The sequence below is a fragment of the Manduca sexta genome, chromosome 8 (assembly GCF_014839805.1).
Source record: "Manduca sexta isolate Smith_Timp_Sample1 chromosome 8, JHU_Msex_v1.0, whole genome shotgun sequence".
Lineage (NCBI taxonomy): Eukaryota > Metazoa > Arthropoda > Insecta > Lepidoptera > Sphingidae > Manduca > Manduca sexta.
This window is the reverse complement of record NC_051122.1, coordinates 8,558,184-8,578,966: the sequence shown is the minus strand read 5'-3', so window position 1 is coordinate 8,578,966 and position 20,783 is coordinate 8,558,184. Positions and strand designations below refer to the sequence as shown.

At 36.3% G+C, this 20,783-nt stretch overlaps 2 protein-coding genes across 2 annotated transcripts in view; one reads left to right on the top strand and one right to left on the bottom strand.

Annotated features, from left to right (window-relative positions):
- Positions 1 to 20,783, bottom strand: part of LOC115440068 (sodium channel protein para) — an 82,848-nt gene that overhangs the window by 38,826 nt on the left and 23,239 nt on the right. Inside the window, 2 exon segments of the mRNA XM_037436430.1 lie at positions 696 to 802; positions 1,549 to 1,688. The gene's annotated coding sequence lies outside the window, so the exon portion shown is untranslated.
- Positions 6,732 to 10,059, top strand: LOC115440071 (cytochrome P450 6B2). Its single transcript, XM_030164225.2, has 2 exons — positions 6,732 to 8,120; positions 9,262 to 10,059. Exons 1-2 carry the CDS (start codon positions 6,776 to 6,778, stop codon positions 9,438 to 9,440), a joined length of 1,524 nt encoding a protein of 507 aa, XP_030020085.2. The 5' UTR covers positions 6,732 to 6,775; the 3' UTR covers positions 9,441 to 10,059.

Here is a 20,783-nt window from a genome sequence, read left to right as displayed (position 1 = left end):
GGGTTGACGTTAGGCAGTAAGTAGACGACCTATTGGCTAGCAATATGCTTCATAATATATTAGGTTTACTCGACGCATATTGGAAATCAGCGCTGTAGTATTAGTCAAGCTGCAATAAGGAGCTGAGTGAGGGTTTGTTTTGTCGGCACAATATAATTAAGTTGTATTTCTTTGTATTCTTTCTAATTGTTATGCACATGTATTTGTACCAATAATTAATCTTTTCTTTATTTATTGGACTAAAACAAGTTAAGCTGGTAGAAATAACACATTTTGACTACAAACATTTCTGTATTCCATGTAAATTGCATCAATGTTAGCACGTTTTTATAAGTAGAAAAACTCGCTCTACTAGATTTACCAAATTTCTTAAAAACTGGTTCAGTCTAACCGTGAAAGCGATACAAGCAGTTACTTTTACATCTATAATACTGCCGTGCTAAGCTCAAAAGTGGTATCTCTAAAAAATGAATATTTTGATTTTTATGGCGTCCATCCAATGAACATACCTAAATAACGATATCTTGCTTAGAAATTGTTAAAAAAATACTTAAAAGAGTTTTTCTATCTCAGTTTCACATACAAAACTATAGAACTATCTTTACAAAACTTTGATTATCTCGAAATAAGATTTCCCTGACATAACACTTTTGCGCTTAGCACGGCAGAATAGTACTGATATAGTAGAATGTTACCTGTCGTCCGCGAGAGCAGTGTGGCCGCGGCTACTAAAGAGATGAAAGTTACCACGTGTTCGCTGAGAGGGACAGCCAGCAAATGGGCAAGATTTTTCATGACCGACCTGAAACAATGTACATAATCATTATAGTTTATAATATTTATGCAAATAGAATTCATAAAAATAGTCATAAGAGCGGCGAAAGCCTAGTTGGATGTGGAACGGACTATTGAGACGAACGTCCACAGGTTCAAATCCAAAGGGCACGTCTGACTTTTCTAAAAAATAATATGTGTGTATTATTTATGAATTATCGCTTGGTTTAACGGTGAAGGCAAACATCGTGAGGAAACCTGCATACCTGAGAAGTTCTCTAAAGAATTTTGAGAGTGTGTGAAGTCTACCAATCCGCACTAAGTCAGCGTGGTGGATATAAACCGAATCCCTCTCAGTAGAGGAAGTCCGTGCCCAGCAATGTGAAAGTATTAACACAAGGCATTGACATTATTAATATTTTTATTTGTAACAATATTTGGTTATTCCAGAGGGGGTTGATATTATTGCAACCGTAAAGCTAAGCTCATTTGCACTGACTTTACAATGGTGAAAGGAGAGCAAATCATAAGAAATGTAACACATGCAATAAGTGAGTATAAGCGAAAACTAGTCCACGTTGGGTATTAATATAATTTTTCTTAAAAACCGTGGTTATTATTAAGGATTTTCTGCGAAAAACGACGGTACGAAGCCTGGTCTATTTGAAGAGCTTGTAAAGTTATTAAAAAAATAAGTAAGCAAGACAAAGGAAAAAATATTGAACTGTCATGCTTCACTAGTTAGAGAGCCACTAATAGAAGATGGATAAGTACCGTGTAAAGTGCAGTGTCTAGGTTTGTGTGGAGGTCTAGAGGGCGCGCGGGGTGGTCGCCGCGACGCCCGCAGGCCGCGCGCGCTCCTCTCTCCAGCTTCGGCGAGCACGCCACATTGACTCAGCGCTCCGCCCGCCACTCTGCACAAACATTTACTGTTAGTCTAACAAATACGTGCACCGATGAATTTTACCGAGTATATAAGATTTTCTATTATAATTAGTGTCATTTACTACGGTATCTTGCAGCTTATGAACGTACAGTTAAATCTAGTCATAGTTGCCGTAACTCTAGATACGTCTGCTATTCTCAAAGTTTATCGGTAAGGACGATGTCTCCACGACGCCTTTAAGAGTCCTTCGAAAAAATATTGTCTATAATGGAGTACTAGATGCAACATGCGACTCAAGTTTGATATCGAGAAATGATGAAATGTAAAAACACGTTGTAGACCCGCCACCAGGAGTCAAATGTTAATGTCAAGAATTATGAATACTCGTAATATGGTATTCCATACAAAAAAGATTTTTGAATATTGAAGCGTTCCGTTAAAAATTTAGTTTTCCAAAAGAGTTCGGTGGCCAAAAATGTTTGATAGATGTTATGGAGCAGCTGGTCTAAAGTATGAACGATGAGCCATTCGTCTATTCGAGTTCCGCAATCCGCATGTGCGATGAACTATCACTCAAAATATCCATTTAGTGTAAAGCAATCAATTTGTCGGAGCATTTTTATGTGAATTTTCTTAGTAGATGGTAAATCGAAATGCCTTTGGCATTAAGCCCGCCCATATACTTCTCTATATATAAAGTGCATAGATACATAAATCAATGCCCATAAACAATTTAAATTACTCAAAGATTATACAAATTACGTAGTTCTGTACAGCGCTGCGATAACTTCTTTAGCCATCAAGCGATACAACTTATTAATTAACTGATTTTCGGCAGCAGAAATATAAAAAACGGTTGTACCTTTATAGACTTAGTCTCGTATCCACATGCGTTTGAAATACAACTTACTATTATTCTATAACAAGAGGGAGTGTAATATCTGACCTCAAATATCGATAAAAACGATTCCCTACTTTTAATCACTTTCTAATAAAATGTCTATCACTGGTATCTGTCGAAGACTGGTGGACACTATTGGACAGTGGTGGACTGTTTACGTGATGTATTGTACAGTGTACATATAAATTTCGCCAATCATTCTGATATCAACGTAGCGAAAATTGTTTGTTGTTAGACAATGTTTTTAATCATGGTACTATTATCGTTCGCACTTTTTTTTTTTTTTTTTTTTTTTTTTTTTTTTTTTTTTTTTTTTACGTAGGTAAATCGTCAGTTGACTATCTCCCGCCTTGGGATGGGCGGGAGGGCGTGTCAGACTTTTACCGACTAAGAACCTACGGTGTTCCCATCCTTTGCCTATGTGCCTAGGTCCAAGATCCGGTGGCATTGAGACCTAGGCAGGCACCGGCCCTAAAGAGCCCCGCAAGTTACTCTGACACTGCTCTTCGAGGCGCGCGTGGAACACTACGCGCCGAACACACGGGCCGTTGGGGTGTTTCGGGCGACGGGCTACCCAATGCTCGTCACCCGACGGTCCGCGCCTACGGAGGCCGACGATCCTCAGCAGACGTTCGACGCCCGCGTCTTGTGCGTCTGCCGTGGCGGATGGGACGTTGGGCGCTTTGGCGCCGTATCCGCTCCGCCACCTCCTTTGCGAGCATCACGTCCTCGCAGAAGGAGGTGACTGCGTCCCCACTCTCTCTCGCCCCGGAGCATGGCTTCTACCAGGCCCCGACGCGAGAGGTCTCCGCCACCGATGGCCGTTGTGAGAACACGGCGGGGCTCAGCCCAAGCTGGGCACACCTCCACCGTATGCTCCACCGTGTCCTCCGGCCGATCCGCACAGTAAAAACACGCGGGCGTATCCTCCACCCGGATCCGATACAGGTACCTGCCGAAGCAGCCGTGACCGGTCAGTACCTGCGTCGTCCGGAATGAGAGGACGCCGTGACGTCTCGTCAGCCACACCTCGAAGAGGGGACTTACCGCCGCTATCGTGGCGTGCCCAGCCAAGGGTTGCGACAGTCGTTGTCGCGATTCCGCCATGAGGTTCTGCCGGAGCTCCGTCCGCCGCGCGGCAATTTGTCGCGGTAGCGGAGCTACGCCCCGGCTATGCGCCTCCCCGCGCCACACATACAGTGACGCAAGGACCTTCGCCTCGAGACCCCATGGCGGTAGTCCGGCAAGGAGGCCCGCCGCCTCGCAGGAGATCGTGCGGTATCCCCGTATCAGCCGTATGGCCATCGCTCTTTGTGGCGCGTTCAGAAAGCGGCCTTGCCGCCGCGCCACAGCTGCGGACCATACGGGGGCACCGTACAGGGCCATGGACCGCACGACTCCTGCGTAATTATCGTTCGCCCTTGGGTTTATTTATTTACTAACGGTAGCAGTAGGTTGATATACTTACTTCACAAGAAACTTCAACTACTGGAAAGGTAAAGCTTGTGTACTACAGAATAGGAGGTATTTTGAGAATTTGCTTAATTAAATTAATTGTAAGCAAAACGTATTTCTTTAAATAAATGTTTAATTTCATGGACTTCCTTTTATTTAAGATACTATGTTATTTAGAGAAAAATAAACCTTATGATCAAGCCTTTTGATAGGTATCATAATAAGGTTTTGTCTTATCATTTCGCGGAAGCGATTCCCGATTTAGACTGACGATAATTCAAAAATATTTGAAGGCAGTTTATAAGGCTTTTAAAATAAAAATGATGACTTCTTTCAGTATTTTTTGTTATCTAAACTACACTACACTTTCCCTTCATATGACATAGCCCTGTACATTCGATGGGTGCGTTTCGCAGTTCGTATCATTAATATTATGTTGTGTAGTCATTTGTTTATTTCTACAAAAATACAATGATGTGATAATGCTAGTCCACTCGTAGAATGACAATCATTAACTGTCACCGAAAATTGGACCTTTCAACTTCCAGTCAATTTAAACTTTTCATTCGATTCAGTCATGCGTATTTCAATAATTCGAAATAATAAGCAAAATAACATACTATTATACCTACTTATCTTAAAAGCAGATAATATTTATGTAAATATAACAAACTATAATGACAGAAAAGAAATGAAATGCAATTTAGACTTACACCTGGGCCCTTATTCTGTATGATAGTGTAACGCGTAACGCGGCCATGTCATGTTATTTTCGAGAAATGTGCGTGAAATGGTATTCTGTAAGCCAAATTTCTATAGTCCTAAACATGATGCGTTGTGTTACGTGCTTGTTACGCACTGTTAAAATAACGCGCGGGATAGAGAATAAGGGCCCAGGGGTTATTTAGTTGTTTAGAGGTGCGGTAGAACTTACTATATTCGCATTCTATTGAAAATTTAACTTACACTGGGGTACCGCGGTATTGTTTTCCAAGAAGCACTACGCTGAACTTGTAATAGTTCCTGAAGTGCCCACAGCAACTGTCAGTTTCATACAGAGGCGACCTGAGGTAGGGCAGGGGAGCCAATCGGATAACCTGCCGGGCCTCGCGCGGTCCCAGCTGAGGACTATTTTGTTTAACGTAAACGTTAAAGTTAAGGGAGAAACAAACTGAGCCCACGTGCAACGTAGGAGGGTTGGCGTTCGCACTTGTCCCCCGTATACAACGCACACATCACGCTTTGGTCATTTCTCAAGTGCACTTGCGTACAATGATCAAGAAACATACTGGTCACACACCAGCTCTTTGGTTAAAATTAAGCCATGATTTATATTTTTAATAATGGGTAAGAAGCGTAGTTTTCTTGCTTCCTCTTTCTTCTTCCGCACCATATTGCGAGTGACGTCATAAGCCTTGTTCAGTTATCTATAGATACTTATGTATCAATACCGCGCAAACTAATTATACGTGTTATCTTTGTTCGCAAAAAAATAAGTCTCGAGGAGTCATTTTGATGGTTGATATTTCAGTTGGACATAGTATGCTTTGGTGAAAAAAAAATATCTTTTAAATTTAGAAATCATAACAATTTTCTCGGTGTTCACATTACCGAGAAAACACAAATATTAAGTATTACAAAGAATTATATATATAGTAAAATAATGTTATTTCTACTACGCATTTCCTTAAATATATATCTATACTATTATAAAAAGCTGAGGAGTTTGTTGAACGCGCTAATGTCAGGAATTACTGCTTTGAAGTGAAAAATTATTTTACTGTTGGAGGCTATATAACATCCCGCTATGACCAATAAATAGGTGCGGAGCATCAATGGAAAATATTTCAAAATCGGGGAAAATTTATTCAGTCAACAACAGTCCTGTATGACGGAATTGTTCCTTTACAAAGTTCTAAAAATATATTACATAACTAAGTACCCCGTCGCATCTGTCTGCCTGACTAAACGCAATAAACTCAAAAACTTCCCAATAGATCTATGAAATTTAGTATGGAGATAGTTTGAGACCCTAGGAAGGACAATGGCTACTTTCTATACCCGTACAATATATAGCGGGACTTTTTTCCCGGAAAAGTCTTTCACGCGGGCGAACCCGCGAGCAAAAGTTAGTTTCTAATATACGTACATACTTAAGTTTTTTTGCTATCATAACTGGTCCATTTATAAAAAACAATTTAAAAAAATAAATTTGGAATGTTTTGAAATCTCTCTGGACAGCCAGTAAATATATTATTCAAGGTCACTGGTGTTAGGTCTCTTTTGCGAGGGTCCGTCTGTTTAGGTACCGCACTGTCTATTTCTACTGCTAAGCGGCAATGAGTATGCATTATTGTGTTCCGGCATGCTTGTCTCGTCATAAAACTACATTACAAAAAAGGGCATGTCTATAAATTTTAAATACGGTTCCATAACCTAGGTTTCTTTGATTAGGAGCCGATTTTTCATTGACCAGATAAAAAATATTCCTCAAATAAATTAAAATCTGCACTAAATATAAAAAATGAACAATTGAAGTATTATATGCATAAAAAATTACCTCGTGTATCCCACGTTATATTCCACGAGTAAATTTTATTTGTCAATTAAAATATGATCCTAATGAACAATAATGACGATTACTGGTGCTTGTCGATCATTGGTGCCACTAGTGACCACGGTATATAAGTAGTCTCATCATATTTCGGCAAGTCATTACGGTCTCTGTCTAGCGCGAGAAGTAGTAACTGTTATTAATCATGTTGCTATTATACTTAGCTCTCGGGATAGTGACGGCAGCAGTAGCATTATATGCTTACTTCACAAGAACCTTTAACTACTGGAAATCAAGAAATGTCGCCGGTCCAGAGCCAGTCGCGTTGTTCGGAAATTTAAAAGAGTCGACACTCAGAAGTAAGAACATTGGTATTGTTTTCCAAGAATTATATAACCAGTTCCCTAATGAAAAAGTTGTTGGAATTTACCGAATGACTACACCGTGCCTATTACTCCGCGATCTAGATGTTATTAAACATATAATGATCAAAGATTTTGACGTGTTTTCTGACCGCGGCGTGGAGTTTAGCAAAGAAGGCTTGGGAGTTAATTTGTTCCACGCAGATGGTGATACTTGGAGAACCCTGAGAAATCGTTTCACGCCAATATTTACATCAGGTAAACTGAAGAATATGCTTTACCTAATCACTGAACGTGCGGACAAGTTCTCCAACTACGTGGAGAAGTTATGTTATGATCAACCGGAACAAGAAGTTCACAGTCTTATTCAAAAGTATACTATGGGTACAATTGCCGCTTGCGCCTTCGGTGTTGACATCGACACTCTTTATGACAAGCTCGACACTCTCCTTTTGATTGATAAATTAATCCTGCAAGGTACCTACGCAACCGAATTGGATATGATGTTCCCAGGTATTTTAAAAAAATTGAACCAGTCACTCTTCCCCCAGACTGTAAAGGATTTCTTCTATGACCTTGTGAAAAGTGTTATGACACAAAGAGGGGGAGTACCCTCCAACCGAAAAGATTTCATGGACTTATTATTGGAATTGAGACAACAAGGACACATCGAGACCACAAAACGTAATGACGAAAGAGAAAGACTATCCTTAGCAATTTCTGAAGATGTAATAGCAGCTCAAGCGTTTGTTTTCTACGTGGCAGGCTATGAAACCACCGCCACAACTGTCTCATTTTTGTTGTATGAGCTAGCTATGAATCCTGACATACAGAATAAACTTTTAGCAGAAATAGATGACACTTTGGCAGCAAACAATGGAGTTGTAGATTACGATACAATCAAGAGTATGTCGTACTTGGATAGAGTTTTTGATGAAACCCTTAGAAAGTACCCAATTGTTGAGCCACTTCAAAGGAACGCTAAAGCGGACTATAAGATTCCCGGTACTGATGTGGTAGTTAAAAAAGGGATGACCGTTTTAATATCGCCCATGGGAATCCAAAACGACGAAAAATACTTTCCTAAACCTCACATATTTGATCCAGAGAGATTTACTCCTGAAAATGCGGGTAAAAGACATCCCTGTGCTTATATACCATTTGGTACTGGACCGAGAAACTGTATAGGTAAGATTTTGTATAGTTATATTATTATACAAACACTTTATGCTATTGGCAGAAATATCAATAACTAAATAAATATCTAATATTTGATACTGCTAGGTAAGGAAATTATTAAAATAGATAGTTCTGATATTAGTTATTTATTTAAAAAAATATAAAATGCCAACCGCTTACTTAAAAAAATATATCTAATCGCTGTTTAGTTCTTTTTCCGCAAAAATACTTAAGAGCAGACTTAATAATGATAAGGCTTGTCATTGTATAAATGTGTGTATAGTTGAGACCATTTTTTCTAATTCGCAGATTACATTAATATTTTTTTTCTATCTATTTATAATTTGCTTGTATGATCATGTGGCGCGTTTCATACTAATACGAATACCTAATCTATTATTGTCAAGGTCATTGAATTTTAAATCACTACGACGTATTTTTTAGATAAGTACTTATTTGACGTATATTAATTTTCTGCAGCAGTTTTATTTTTTAAGAATAGTACCTATACAACTAAACAAAAATATAATTTATACATGGCTATTTACTCCAAAGCAGAATAAAAACGTTGATAAAAAATTCACATACATGTCTGTTCGTTAAACCAATTCCAAATTTTCCATGATAGTAATAGTGCTTTGACAGAACATTTTGTGTAGCAGACCATATTTAAGTCTTCATATTGTTACGTATTTATCTCACTCAGTTAAGACGTTTTAATATCTGGTATTCCATTTACTATGATTGTATTTGCCACGTACGCTACTGTGATTAAACACTATCCCGAGGGAACGCTTGCATTCTCCAGAACAAAGGTTAGCCTACATTACTCGTTGCATCGTCAGGAAACCTCCGTGGTTATCCCGTCAACGTTGGTCCAAGTTGTCCAAGATTAAACCACTCAAAGAGACAGACAACTGTTCGTTTTGGGAACATATTAGCAACGATTGAGCCTAAATAAAAAATATTTATAAGCAAATACGTGTAAAACAACATAATCTAAATTATTTTAAGTGTCGTAAAAATGTCATTATGTATATATTTAAGTATACACACACTAATTTTCCACGGTGTGTGTTCCGTTGTGATAGTGTCTATTGATATTTAGGACCCAAATAAATCTAATTTAAATACTACGTTTGTTTCTCAGGTATGCGATTCGCCAGACTGCAGGGTGCTACGGGGCTTGTGAAGCTGCTGTCCAAGGTCCGAGTGGAACCGTCCAAGAACACACCGCCAATCATGGAAATCGAACCGAAGAGAGTTATCGTCGGACCCAAAAACGGAATACAATTAAAACTTATACCACGAAAACCAGTTAAGTCTTGAATATTCTTTGGCTCTTCGACGATAAACTACGCGTGTTAGTGCTGTGATAGAATAACCGGAAAATTTTATTGTTTGAATTTTCTTTACTACTGATTTTAAAAAAAATCTACTTTTAAAATATGCTAATATTGGCCCGCTACATTTGTGTGTCAAAATTGATTTTTGAGGAACCTGTATTTAACATTGTGAGAAAACTGCTACATGTTGATACTATTCACAATCTTGACTATTATAATGTAACAAACGAGCATTTGGATTAATATTAATGTATTTCCCACATGCCTGTCGCACGACGAATCCTCAACGCTCAACTTGTCTCAAAATTAGGCATGCTGGCTTAATGTTTGTTTAAACATTTGAAGTAGTACCTATATTTTTTTAAGTATAAATTATTGCAATTGCTATGAAGCTACCGTATTTATTAGATGATCGTAAATTTACATATATGAAGAGTAACCGGTTTTACTAGTAGCTTAAGTAGTATACATAATATTGTATATTATTATGTGTGTAGCTGTAAACGATTTTTGATATTGTAACAATAATTTATTACGATAATCTTAGAACCATTTCGAGATTTATAATTTTATTTGTAAATAAACTCACATACTATAAAAAAGGTCATTTAATTTTACTGATAAGTTAACTACAATTTATTCTTGTTTTTAAATAATATTATTGGCGGTTAGATTATAAGTAACTTATCATAAAATTTTGTATTACTATTTACAAATTTTCCTTTCTTAAGAGAATGCAAGAAAATTTAATACATTATCAAATGACTACCACAGATATGTAAGAAATAAATACCACAGAATTATAACAATATAATTATTTTATTTTCATCCCGTATTTACATATGCTACGCTTTCAGGGGTAAGCAGAAGTGCACCCACATTCCCCCAGCTATGTTAGGTAACATGTCTTATATCGCATTTTTGTTATATCTACCATTGTACCCATTAGAATAACACAATTATAACAGAAAACAAACAAAGTGATAATAGGTACATTGTATTCTAAAAGTTTTAATATTGCAAAGAATTTAAGATATTTGATTAACAATATATCCTATAGTAAAGTTACAGACGTTATCGTGATTATTCTGAATACAAGATGCATACATAAGATATCTTACTTCATACAAATATTATAAATGCAAAAGTTTGGGTAAATGTTTAGATGTTTGTTAAAAGTAAACGCGGAAACAATAAAACTGATTGGGTTAAAACATTAGAATAAACAATTTTTTCGGATTTTACCGAGGTTTTTATATTTAAATTTTTTCCCGACATTTCGAAGACTTTACAGCCATCGTGGCCACGGGGGGCACTGAGGTGTTGGTCATCCGCGAAGTCAAAGTTACAATATCTACCTACACTTTACAATATACAACCTTTTTCAATTCGGAAACGTCGGAAGAAAATTAAAATATAAAAATCGCGATAAAATCCAAAAAATTGTTTAATTTTAATGTCTAACCTTCGGCATAAACATATGAAATCATTATGGATTTGGTTAAAATTTTGCACACGGGTGTGTGACCGTGTCTTGGATTAATACATAAGCTACTTTTTATCCCGGTATTTTGCTACTATGGGTAATAATGGAATTATTTAATGTACTTAAAATGGCGCTGACGTCGGACAGATGGCGCTGTTAATCGTTATAGTATTTTAAGGAATTTGGTATCAGGAAAATTTTTCCACACGAGCGAAGCGGCGAGCAACACCTAGTTATACATAAACATAGGATATTATGGTATTTAAACGTCTACACAGCAGCACTATAGCGTAGCGAGATATCCTATTCTTCCATCGACAATACATGAAGCTCCATATCTTTTCGAAACCTTGACCTACTTACACAATGTTCAGGATAGATATTCAACGCTCATTGGATGCGTAGCATGAGTTAGAACCCGGAGCGGTGTTACACCTAGCACAACAAGAAATATTATTAAATACGAAAATGACTAAAATTCTTTTTGTTTTTATTTATTCGTTAATTATCATTTCAAGAGCGGCGATAGCCTAGTTGGGTGTGAAACGGACTGCCAAGACCAATATCCGCAGGTTCAAATCCCACGGGCACACACCTCTGACTTTTCTAAATAAATCATGTGTGTATTCTTTGTGAATTTATCGTTCGCTTTAACGGTGAAGGAAAACATCGTGAGGAAACTTGCACATCTGAGAAGTTCTCTATAGGAATTTTGAGGATGTGTGAAGTCTACCAATCCGCACTAGGCCAGCGTGGTGGACTAAGGCCTTATCCCTCTCAGTAGTAGAGGAGGCCCGTGTTCAGCAGTGGGCAAGTATATATATTATTATTTTGGGTGGGCGATCGGCTTAAGTTCCCGTGGACCTCGCGCTCGGATGTCACGCACCCCTTGCACCCCCGGGTAAAAACAATGCTGACACGAAAGTTACACACGTAGTAAACAACAGTATAATTTTTTTCTATATAGTTTTCTGTCAATTATTCTTTGGCCATAAAAGTGAGTTGAAGTTAATCTCTTAGCACTTAGTACTCGGGGCGAACCGCCCCTACCGGCCGCCCTTATTCCGCTAGTGGTAACGCTCGCCTTGCATTATTACCTTTCCACCAAATGTCTCTTCAAATTAATTCTCCACCATCCTTGTTTTATATATTCTAACATACAGATTTGAGATTCGTTTTCAATAAACGATCCTAATCGCGTTTTTCGATCTAATTTAAAAACGGACCAATCAGATAAAACGAATTTTTTGACATACTTATAAATGACTTATTTTGATTGGTTTATCCTCGGAAACGGATTGAAGATTAAGATTGGGATCGTTTATTGCAAATGGTTGTAAGTCACATACGTACTTTATACAACGTTTTATTCGCGGTGCAATATCGCCCGCTTAATAGCTTATTTTTCTTGTAGACACAGTCATTCCTGAGATAGAAATGGGTGGAAAACTTATACTAGATGTCAAACCGAGGCAACGTGACGACGAGCATCAGACGACAGACGTATCTAAACGCGGGATAAGGCCAAATCACATCCCGCTTTGACACAAATATGTCAAGACTGTGGTTGTTCGTTACATATTTTCTTGTAGAAGATTTGTTGGTAGGATATATTACTACTATTCTGTTAGTCTCTTGATTTGCGTCATCGTGATTGTTCGTGACAACTTTTTTTGAAGTTAGTTTAATAAAACCGTATATACCGGGTTCTTTTGACATTGCTTTAATAAAAAAAAATAAAACGTTCTTCCAAAAAATACCCAGAAATAACGAATATTTTCAACAAAAAACAAAATTTTAGTTTTCTGGTTATTGTTATACATTTTGCAGTGTATACGAATATGGGGTGTGAGTGTATTTCTGACTAAAAGTGGGATATTGCCGCTGCAACGAATTCTCTTAAAAAATATTAGTGGCTTTGGGGCGCCTAAAATTAAAATATTTTTTATTGATATTTATTTTGTTTGTAACTTACACTTTTATATGAGACACTTAACTTGTTATCAAATGTTATTTTCAAGCAGATAAGTATGTAGTTTCGTTTAGTAACGCTATGTCAGAATGACCCTGTATTACTATCACTTCTCAAATTTAGATTTGAATCGATCGAATGGCAGAAGGAGACCAAATAAGATTCAGATAAATACACGTGATTTCGTGATACGGATCTTGCTTGACGCTAATGAGACCATTATAACTTGTACACAGCGAGGGTAGTTGCGCCCTCCGCACCATAATAGTGTGTATCTAAATTCATCCTACAAGACTGAGGTGAACAGCAATGTGGTTGATCTTTCTGCTTTTACTGTGGATGCTCACACCGTCTTCCGCTACGTAGAGGCTTCTGAGCTCAGTGTACAGCCGTCTTATGTTCTGAAGATATCATTTAAGTAGGAAATGCGTCTGTTTACACAATGTGTTACGTCACCAATATACAATCAATATGGTATTAATTTAATCAGTGATTTGCATGAAGGTTTTATGTTTAGTGTATAATATCTCAATCCAATTCATCAATCCACTTAAGTTACTGATTGCACTGATACCAGATTAATCGTGTTCTGGTCATATCGGGCAATCAATCAAATATCGCAGAGATGACACTATTTTTCTCGTACGGCTTGATGTTAAGCATAATATTGTTAGTCAAATATAATTGCCCAACCTCTTCTCGGGCTGAACGGTAGCGAAAATTAGGTTTTCTCCGACTAAACGAATAAAAAGAATTGTTGCTCGCCCACCTAGCGAAAGGCTTATCTATGCTAATATATAAAGCTGAAGAGTTATTTGTTTGAACGCGCTAATCTCAGGAACTCCTAAACCCATTTTGATTTTTTTTCACGGCTACATTATTCCTGAGTGCGATATGCTACTTTTTATCCGGTAAAAATATAAAGCGGAACTCTTATCTCCGAAAAACTTTTACAAGCCGACGGAGCCGCGTGCTATTGTGAGTAGCTAGCCAAAATGGGATTATAATATTACTTATGCCTACATTAGGACTAACCAATGATTGTTCAGTAAAAACTTTATTAAAAGGCACAGGATTGTCTACAGAAAGGTCAGTTTCATCTTCTGTCTAAGAAAACAATTACAGCGACTAATGATAGTCATTCAGCACTGGCTATAGGTTGATGGCGGACCGAGCGATTGCTTAAAATACACTCATTCCAAGAAGTCACTTTACGAAGTTATCTGGTTTTCAACCATTAAGAGGCCGGCATAGTTCTGGACACAATTGACGGATACTACGCTTCAGTTTAAACATTCTTAAATTTCGCTATTCTTGCCATCATTTATTGTAGTCACGTTTCCATGCAAAACTAGAAACAAACATGACTAACCGGTTTTAACTCCGCGTTTATAAAAAATGCGATTTTGATACTTTTTACCACACGTTTTTAATTATACTTGCAACAAAACTTCGTGTTGCACAACAAAAATCATCAGTCTATTACGTATATAGCTATAAATATAGGTAGCTTGAACAAATTCAAAAATAATACGAACATTGAGTCCATTCAGCTGGCTTTCTATTATATCGCGTGAATTCCATCGAGGACAGTGGATGGCGGCGACAAGTCTGCTATTCCGACTCCACACAATGTGAATATCTGAAAGGCATCGCCTGCCAACCGAGATAAAAGTTTATATAATTTATATACGGAGATACGTAGAGAACATGGTAATAAAACAATAAATAGCGGAGTATTTACTGAGTTTGCTTAGTAACTTTTGTGGAGCTGGCGTAGTTCCACGTATGGTGCCATCAAAACCGGCGATTACATCAACATCTTTTTACGTCACTGTACAATAAATTGAGGAATCACTCGGAATCTTCCAAAACGGAATAATGACGTACCAGAAGAAATACAAAACCCAAAAAGCTTGTAAATTAGGTTTTTGTTACCTGTGAAGTAATATTCACCATACAAACTGTAATTCTTCAGTAACCAAAGATGTTACGAAGATCTTAAAAGAAAAGTATAGGAATAAGCTTAGGGGTTGTTTGGTCTTTAGTAGATATTGCCATTGTCAGGAACACATATATCCTTCCACCAGCATACCAACCACCAAATTAGATATTCTACGATTTTTGTACATTATTGTTCTTACCAATTTAGACAAATCATATCATGTTTTTCAATGCATAAAAAATATTCTGTATAAATATTATTCGCCAGCTAGTTAAGTATATCTTGGTTTACAAAAACGCAAGTCATGATGAGATTCAAAGATATTTTACTGGTATTCTAGAATTTATGTAACCAAGGTCAATAATCTCGTTGGCGCTCAAGGATGTACCACTAATATTGATATTCTACGTCTGTATTTTCTATGTGAAGAATTTTAGTATGCGGCCATCTTTGTCTGTATCAAATGAAACATATATAGTGCTTTCAAAGTGTTTAAAAGACTTAACCCCCTACCCACAGCAAAACAGTGCGCTAATCGTATTTTGAGAAACTATCTATATATTTTATAATACATATAGAAAAAACATAAACATCATATTTCTATAACATGTTATCCTTAATTTGGTTGATTGAATTTTTTTATAACAAGGATATTGTTTAATTAATTTCATATTGAAAATGCGTCTCCGCTTAAAGTACATAACCTTTTAATTTGCCATCCTATAACCTATTAGATAAACAATTTATTTAGGTCGTTTAAAATGTTCAAAAATACCCAAAATAGTACGCCGGTAAAGTATGGCACGAAAGCTCACGGCCATTTTGCTCGAGGGAAAGCCTTAAAATGATATTGATAATTATCATCATTGCAGTGTCAGTCAGGCTGGTACGAAAGAAAATAATAAAGAAAAGATTTTTGTTTTAAAACAAAGGCACTACTACTACTTCCCAGCATGACAATGTTTAATATTTTTGTTATTGATATGGAATTAGTATGTAAATTTATTGCAAGATAATATTGTGGTCGATGACGTAGAACCGAAAACAATTATATTTCGTATAAACTATATTAAACTTCGTACCTTTAAATATTTCATTGATGATTATGATAGAATATAATTTCGATTTTATGTTTTAGTTATCTAAGTAGAAAACAATGTGTGAATGGCCCTATAGATCATTCGAAGTATTGAGGTATTTTTGTATTGGAAAAACTTTGCGGTCGAAGCCGCAGGCAACACCTAGTTTCTAATATTATATTTATATAACCCCTATTTTTTTCAGTCATTCACGACATGCTTGATGTTAAGGATGATATTGTAATTAATATTTACTATCAGATTATCTTGTTATCTGTTATAAAATTTCTCATTTAACTATCGAATATGTTATTGAGTAAAGCGCTATCGTAAAACACATCACAAGTCTCAATATACAGCGTGTTCTAAAATCGATATTTGATGTTTATCGAGTAATTTGATCCCGCGGTCCAGGCTCGGAAAGTGTGGTGTCGACCTAATTTACACTGACCTCGATTAACTTCATACCTTGTAGGTAACGGACATTGTTCATTCGAGTATGTTAGTTACTCGTTACTTGAGGAGCACGGACATTGCAACTTTCAAGTCATCTTGACATTTTAATCTGAAATCGATTATTGGAAACAATTTATAAAAAATAGAGATTTTTTATATCCACAACTTTGTCATTGAGAAGAGAAAAAGGTTTTGACTTTTAAGCTCTTTGATATAAATGTTATAGTACCATAGCCTTATCTATCTTGTACCGCCAAACTGTAAAGTATGAACATGATCCGGTCCCAATACGGAACATTATAACTACGATGCAGTTCTTGTAAATAAAAGTTGTGGTGGTGTTTATTAGTGGTAACCATCGGCTAAGCAATTTTCTACTCTAAACAATTAATTATAAAAAAGTTAATCGCATCACGCCGAAGAAAAATTTCGACACGAAAACTCTTAACGACCGGCCGATTGACTTCAAGCTTTGGGAAATTCAATTCCGAGTAAAACATGTTTTTTCCATTTGCGTAAAAATCACCAGTGGAGTCCAGTCGTCAAGTAAAGCCACCTTGACTGGGAGATACCAATGCTCTGCGGTAGAATAATATGATACCGACTGCGCATTAAGTATTGTATATATATATACGTAAAGAAAAAACTTTGTACCTTTTTTATGCATATAGCGCGCTCGGAGGAGATTTAACATGAATAAAGTTCATATAGAGAGTAGTTTAGAAAAATAAATATGTATAATATATGTTACAAATATATTAAATTCGACAAATATCGGCCTTATGACGACCAATAGTTATAATAAATCTCTAACTAAGGACCACACTTAAAACACCGAGAAAATTGTTGGCTGTTCAAATTTATCACTCGCATTTTTATAATGCTTCCATATTTTCAACTCCACACTCAAACCATTATGATTATATATATATTTAATAACAATATTATAAAAGAATGGACAATTGATGACAAAAAATAAAGCCCGGAGTTTCTTTCTGCCTTTCTTCTTCGGGTAGTCATCGCTTAGGTAGTTAGTGAAAGGCTGGTAGGTTAGCTAGGTTAGGGCTTTTATTGTCCTCACCGGTGAGAATCGCGACGCGTTTCTCCCTTATTGCTTATTTAAAAATACATACATACATAATTTTATTTCTTCTTCCCTGCCAGCCCGAGCTGGCTTCTTTGTTTACTAAGTATATTTTTCATTTATTTTATTGTCTTTGTTTATATAAGCTAATCTAATTAAGTAATAATTGAATATTCTCATGTACCTTGACTTATCATAAGTGCAACTATGTTCGCCTACGTGATGAATAAAGCATTTTTATTTTATTTTATTTTATTTTATTATAAGCCCCAATATTGTAGATAATATAACATCTTCAATAAATTTTCTGAAGAAAAACTGTCCCCATCTATTCGAATAACACTTTACGAAAGTTGTATATGTGAAGAGAATCATTTATGGCTCAGTGTCGCGTATTGGGGTCAAGGCAGAAGCGTCTTCGCGGATTTTTCTTCCGACGATTCTGCGACAAGCAAATTACGTAACCATGTCGATAGGGCTCTATTTCTTTCCAACATAGGCTTTTATATATTTACATATTTCCCCCGAATACAGAACTTATATTATAGGCAGTAAGAACTTCCGCAATTACGGAAAATGTGCTATAACTACGCACATTTTAATAGCCGCTTTACTTCGAATTTATTTTTGGGATTAATCAATATAGCAATGTTCATTAAATCAAGGTAACTGAAGTACTACAATATAATAATAAACAAAAGATATATTCTGATTGATATTTACAAAACAAAACACATTTTAAATAGAAACTATAATAGCTATTAAACTCTCCCGAGAAATTGAAATGAAAAGCAAGATTTCCATAAGTGAGAGTACAGCGCAATTGAATGAGAGAGTAGAGACAGCTAGTCGGTAAGGGCGCCGGTCGGTGGGTTGAACAAACCTTGTGCCGCATTGATCGATACAGCGGCATCGCGATGCGACTGGATACAGCCTTTGCGCCACATTACAGACCTTATAGCTGTTATTCTTTGTGCGCGGTACAATTTATGTCCACGAACAAAAGTATATTTAGTTTTCAGTTAGGTTATTTTAATCGAACGTCAAAGATAGCGCTAATGTGATATTAAAATTATAATTGTAATAATGTTACGGTTTATAAAAGATTGCCCCAGTAGTGTAGGTGTATACGTACGCTGTACAACAGCGCTATAAGGTCCTAGGTTCGAATTTCGGGCAGTGATATTTGGGTTTTTCTATATAGTTTCAGACCGAAGTCCGAAATTTATGCCGTATATATCAATAGGCTCTCCTTCTATCATGAGACGAGTGATAGGCCTAAAAGTGGGTGCCGATTATACCTCTGTCCAGCCTATTGGGGATAAAGACGTAGTATTATGTGGATGCGTGTAATTAAAGGGAAATTTACTAAAGTGCCTCTGTACTGCAGCGAATAATATTGGCTATGAAACTAGTATCCGTGATAGGATTTCTGCACAAGATTTGATCATAACTTCTTCAATCTAATAGATATTTTTTCATTATAGAGAATAAAATAAGCTCTCTATAATTTTAGTTTTAGATAGAATTTTCATAAAAAACATTGTTGGTATGGACAAATAAGTTTAAAGGAGATTTAAAATTTTTAATATGTTTAGTTACTTTTGTGCCTGACTGTACATGGCTGTTTTCACTTTCAATGTTTTCATCTTTTAAAACCAACGCAATACATATTGGAATTTATTTATAACTCAGGGTGCATTTATGATTTAACTCAACCCTCAAGAACATAGAACTTAAAAATACTGGGATGGTTATACGTTAATGCTACGTATTTGGACTTTCAAGGCTTTCTGTTTCATACATCTTTCTTACAAATCTAACTTTTTATCGCTATATATCTTTTAAGGAAAAAAAGTAGCCCATGTCCTTCTCAGGGTCTTAAACTATCTCTATACCAAATTTCATCAATATCCGTTTGATAGTTTTGAAGTTTATCGCATTCAGACAGACAGACGCGACGGAGGCTATGTTAATAGTATAGGAATATAAAGGATTATGTAACGCTCACAATTCAAAACAGCAAAAGTCCTTTCCAATAATAAATATCCAACTGTTCATATTTCCTGGACAAAAAACAGCCTAAGTAGGTACTAAGCTTTCGTGCAAATTTTAATTTAAATCCACCCAGCGGGCTTTAACTTGCTAAAAAAACTACAAATTTCACAGTCTTTCCCAAGCAATTGTAATATAAGTGACATATTTCAGTGGTAAAGGGTCCATATAACCCGATTCCTGTCGGCTTCCCTTTATGGAGAATCTAATTATCATCAGAACGATTTGCAGAGCGCATTCATGCATATTAGTACCTATATGTTGTGTCGGGTTTACTTTCGAAATATTTCACCTTACGCCACTGACATGTTTATAGATAAATATATACATTTTGGTTTCATATATATTACATAAATATCGTAGATAATGATTCAAGCCATGGTTTTCTACAACAAAAAATTCTATCTAGTTTTAGAACAAGTGCGTGGGACGCTTTGAGTTAACTACGAAGAAAACTTTATCGATTCTCGCCGACTTGATAGACACAAGCTCTTTGGTATGGTAAACATAAAAAAGGTCAGATTTACATACAGGTTGACTTTATGTGACAAACATTATGCAAATCGTATTCGAGACCATTTAAAATGTAACACACTCTAGGAAAAGAATGGCATTTATGAGAAGACTTAATATAAAATCCTCTATATGTTTGTTTACGCAAACTAGCAACTATAGCTCAAATTACTAGACAACATAGCTAATTATGACGTATATCGTCTTTTAAATGTGGCCAAATCTTCATTACCTCGTTATTTCATTTCTTACTAATATAATAGTTGCGCAAGTTGGTGATAATGTTTGGATTTACGACACCAGCGCCATCTATTAAAAAAACATAATTTCCAATGGGAGCAAATTACCAATACAAAAAGTAGCCTATGTGATGAATTTCATCCAAATCCGTTCAGCTATTTCTGCTTTTACTTCTAACAAACAACCAAACATTTTCACATTGATATTTTAGTTAGATTAGATAGATAATTCAATCTCACTGTTGGCCACAAGCCTGTTGTACTGTAGAGTGGATTCAGGTTTTAGTTTACTATGCTGTCTCAGTGTGGTGGGTAGCTTGCAAACTTCATATACCTCCGAAATTCTTTACGAATAATTCTAGCTTTCGCTTTATGAAAACATGTCTTCAATCAACTTTTTTCCAATGATTATACGGATCGGCTTAAGCTTTGAATTTATACAAGGCTCGGATACCCCGCGTTCCTGAAGAGAAGAGAATATGATCTCCATTCTTCTA

What these genes read in the sequence shown, in the direction of transcription:
- LOC115440071 (XM_030164225.2), top strand. Translation starts at nt 6,776, where the DNA reads ATGTTGCTATTATACTTAGCTCTCGGGATAGTGACGGCAGCAGTAGCA. An exon ending in TGGACCGAGAAACTGTATAG is followed by an intron (nt 8,121 to 9,261) that starts GTAAGATTTTGT and finishes TTTGTTTCTCAG; the next exon opens with GTATGCGATTCGCCAGACTG.